The sequence below is a fragment of the Palaemon carinicauda genome, chromosome 21, assembly GCF_036898095.1.
Source record: "Palaemon carinicauda isolate YSFRI2023 chromosome 21, ASM3689809v2, whole genome shotgun sequence".
Taxonomy (NCBI): Eukaryota; Metazoa; Arthropoda; class Malacostraca; order Decapoda; family Palaemonidae; genus Palaemon; species Palaemon carinicauda.
Window position 1 is genome coordinate 63,136,497 of NC_090745.1, and position 4,408 is coordinate 63,140,904.

The 4,408-nt window shown below is 33.9% G+C and overlaps 1 protein-coding gene across 1 annotated transcript; it reads right to left on the bottom strand.

The window, feature by feature from the left end:
- Positions 1 to 473: 473 nt before the first annotated feature.
- LOC137614937 (uncharacterized) lies at positions 474 to 1,901 on the bottom strand. Its single transcript, XM_068344588.1, has one exon. The coding sequence runs from the start codon at positions 1,899 to 1,901 to the stop codon at positions 474 to 476; it is 1,428 nt and encodes a 475-aa protein (XP_068200689.1).
- Positions 1,902 to 4,408: the final 2,507 nt, after the last annotated feature.

Below are 4,408 nucleotides of genomic sequence, written 5' to 3' on the forward strand. Positions count from 1 at the left end.
TATTGTATACTTAAGTAACAATATATGTAAACTAGAGAGAAAGAATATGACATCATGGAAGAATCTTTATAGACCCCAACGATTGATGAGGACATCATGAAAGAATCTGTATAGACCCCAACGATTGATGAGGACATCATAAAAGAATCTGTATAGACCCCAACGATTGATGAGGACATCATAAAAGAATCTGTATAGACCCCAACCATTGATGAGGACATCATTAAAGAATCTGTATAGACCCCAACGATTGATGAGGACATCATGAAAGAATCTGTATAGACCCCAACGATTGATGAGGACATCATGAAAGAATCTGTGTATATCCCAACGATTGATGAGGACATCATGAAAGAATCTGTATAGACCTCAACGATTGATGAGGACATCATAAAAGAATCTGTATAGACCCCAACGATTGATGAGGACATCATGAAAGAATCTGTATAGACCCCAACGATTGATGAGGACATCTAGAAAGAATCTGTATAGACCCAAACGATTGATGAGGACATCAAGAAAGAATCTGTATAGACCCCAACGATTGATGAGGACATCATGAAAGAATCTATGTATATCCCAACGATTGATGAGGACATCATGAAAGAATATGTATAGACCCCAACGATTGATGAAGACATCATGAAAGAATCTGTATAGACCCCAACGATTGATGAGGACATCATGAAAGAATCTGTATAGACCCCAACGATTGATGAGGACATCATGAAAGAATCTGTATAGACCCCAACGATTGATGAGGACATTATGAAAGAATCTGTGTATATCCCAACAATTGATGAGGACATCATGAAAGAATCTGTATAGACCTCAACGATTGATGAGGACATCATAAAAGAATCTGTATAGACTCCAACGATTGATGAGGACATCATGAAAGAATCTGTATAGACCCCAACGATTGATGAGGACATCAAGAAAGAATCTGTATAGACCCCAACGATTGATGAGGACATCATGAAAGAATCTATGTATATCCCAACGATTGATGAGGACATCATGAAAGAATATGTATAGACCCCAACGATTGATGAAGACATCATGAAAGAATCTGTATAGACCCCAACGATTGATGAGGACATCATGAAAGAATCTGTATAGACCCCAACGATTGATGAGGACATCATGAAAGAATCTGTATAGACCCCAACGATTGATGAGGACATTATGAAAGAATCTGTGTATATCCCAACAATTGATGAGGACATCATGAAAGAATCTGTATAGACCTCAACGATTGATGAGGACATCATAAAAGAATCTGTATAGACCCCAACGATTGATGAGGACATCATGAAAGAATCTGTATAGACCCCAACGATTGATGAGGACATCAAGAAAGAATCTGTATAGACCCCAACGATTGATGAGGACATCATGAAAGAATCTATGTATATCCCAACGATTGATGAGGACATCATGAAAGAATATGTATAGACCCCAACGATTGATGAAGACATCATGAAAGAATCTGTATAGACCCCAACGATTGATGAGGACATCATGAAAGAATCTGTATAGACCCCAACGATTGATGAGGACATCATGAAAGAATCTGTATAGACCCCAACGATTGATGAGGACATTATGAAAGAATCTGTGTATATCCCAACAATTGATGAGGACATCATGAAAGAATCTGTATAGACCTCAACGATTGATGAGGACATCATAAAAGAATCTGTATAGACCCCAACGATTGATGAGGACATCATGAAAGAATCTGTATAGACCCCAACGATTGATGAGGACATCAAGAAAGAATCTGTATAGACCCCAACGATTGATGAGGACATCAAGAAAGAATCTGTATAGACCCCAACGATTGATGAGGACATCATGAAAGAATCTATGTATATCCCAACGATTGATGAGGACATCACGAAAGAATATGTATAGACCCCAACGATTGATGAAGACATCATGAAAGAATCTGTATAGACCCCAACGATTGATGAGGACATCATGAAAGAATCTGTATAGACCCCAACGATTGATGAAGACATCATGAAAAAATCTGTATAGACCCCAACGATTGATTAGGACATCATGAAAGAATCTGTATGGACTTCAGCGATCGATTATGACATCATGAAACAGAGATTATGAAAAAATGAAAATATTAATGTGGACTTTGAAGACAGATTACGAATTCATGAATCAATTTATGTACTGTAGACCTGAAAGGTATTACATGATATATATCTGAAACATTTGGAGTAAAATAACACACTAGTATGCAAATGTGTTATAAACATTCAACAATGAAACAAATTTGTTAAAGATATGCGACTTCTGAGAATGCAGTACTAGCTTAATTCTAATGACCACAATCACCTTGTCACCATTGAGATGAAGATCCAGAGTACAGCTAAAGAAGTATCTTCATATAAAAGGCATATGGTTAGTCATAATATTTCACGACATAACCTCATTTATGAATATGAATACCTACGTGTCAATCGTCAGTTTCAAGTGAGTGACTCAAAGCCTTCCTTTCATATTTTTTTTTTCCAAAAATTTATCAGCTTCAATTTCACTCTTGTAAAATTATTTATCGAACATTCCACTGAACCATTTGGAAAAAAAAAGTTTTATTTTTTTCTTACTTGTAAAGATAGGCTGAATATTTAATCACCAACTGTAGAATCGAAGGAAAATAGAACCTTCCCCTTCAATACGACGAACTGCCTATTTTGATTTACTAGTTCACTATCGGCTGCTGAATAGATATATTCATTTATATATATATATATATGTATATATATATATATATATATATATATATATATATATATATATATATATATATATATATATATATATATATATATATATATATACATATATATATATATATAGAGAGAGAGAGAGAGAGAGAGAGAGAGAGAGAGAGAGAGAGAGAGAGAGAGAGAGAGAGAGAGAGAGATAAGGGAAAAACTTATTTCCGGAAAGGAATTTTTTTTTTCTATATTAGGAAATGTTTTTCTTCTATTTTCTCAAAAGTGAAAAGTGCAAATCGTAATTTTTTTTCCTTTTTTTTTCTTTTTGTTGGAAAGATCAAATTCAATACTTCGTTTTTTCTAAAAAGAGCTTTAAACACCAAAATAATTTGTCACTAATTCAATTAGCGGTACAAATAAAAAAAAAGATTTTCAGAGAGAGAGAAAAAAAAAACATTTGTTAATGTCTTCATATCAAAAGGAACTAGTTTTGTAGGAATAATTTCTTGTTGTTCTGCTTAGAAGTGAACAGAATATAAAAGGTGAAAGGAAAACGCAAAATTTCTAAGATCTGAAAAAAGAGGAAATAGAATTATCTTAAAATAGCATTATTCGTTTTAGTTGATAATTATAGATATGCAATTTCTACATTTGATTACGTACTCCATTTTTTTTTTATTTTATTATTCTTTTTTCAGTAATATCGCTTCAACCCTTCACATGTGAGCAGAGAAGGGGATTATTCGTTCTTTCTCAAAATGATATTAATTTTTTAATTATATTGTCTATGAGACGGATTTTGTGAAGCTTACCTTAATTATGTACGAATGTAGAGCTATAATTATTATGATAGGACGTGATAACCAAAATTATACCCTTTCATTGGACGTCGTTTTATATTTATTCCAAATTAATGTGGACGTATGATTAGAATTCTCTCTCTCTCTCTCTCTCTCTCTCTCTCTCTCTCTCTCTCTCTCTCTCTCTCTCTCTCTCTCTCTCTCTCTTCTTCTTCTTTTTCTTCTTCTTCTTCTATGAGAGTTAGAGATTTTCTTTTACTGCCCAGACCATATTTCACATTTTTTGTTCGTTACGGGTCTAATTAGCCCTGCTATCCAGTCTTTTGAAGTTCCGATTTATTGATATCCAATGGAGCTGTTTCATGAGAAAAGAAGATTTGCACATTTTACCTGATATCCCGCAAGTCGTTTTTTTCTTTCCCTGCATGCGCGTTTCTCATTTCTTTATAACCTGCTAGGAGAAGGAATTACACGGTAACAAGTTTCACAAGCAATAGATTTCCAGATTCTGTCGCTGGCAAATCTCCACCCTTTTCTTCCAGAATTTGCCCTTTATTTGAAGGTAATTTTGCACTAATTCTGCTGAAAAATTTTCATGGTTATAGTTATATTGATTATACTCGTATGTACCAGTGTACGCATGCTGGTGTGCCTTAGGAGAAAGGTTTGTGATGACATATTTCATAAGGATTATTTTTTAGTTATCAAATAAAACAAGGAAATGCATAAGACAGCATATAATTTTCATCACTCTATAAGCAAGAAGAACTTTTATATTTCCATTTTGAGCTTTAAAATTGATAGCAATATTGTAGTTCTATTCCAAAAGCAAAAAGGAAACTTTGGATAGATACTAGGTTTTGA

Excerpts from the sequence above, each read along its gene's own strand:
- LOC137614937 (XM_068344588.1), bottom strand. The coding sequence starts at position 1,901 with ATGTCCTCATCAATCGTTGGGATATACATAGATTCTTTCATGATGTCC.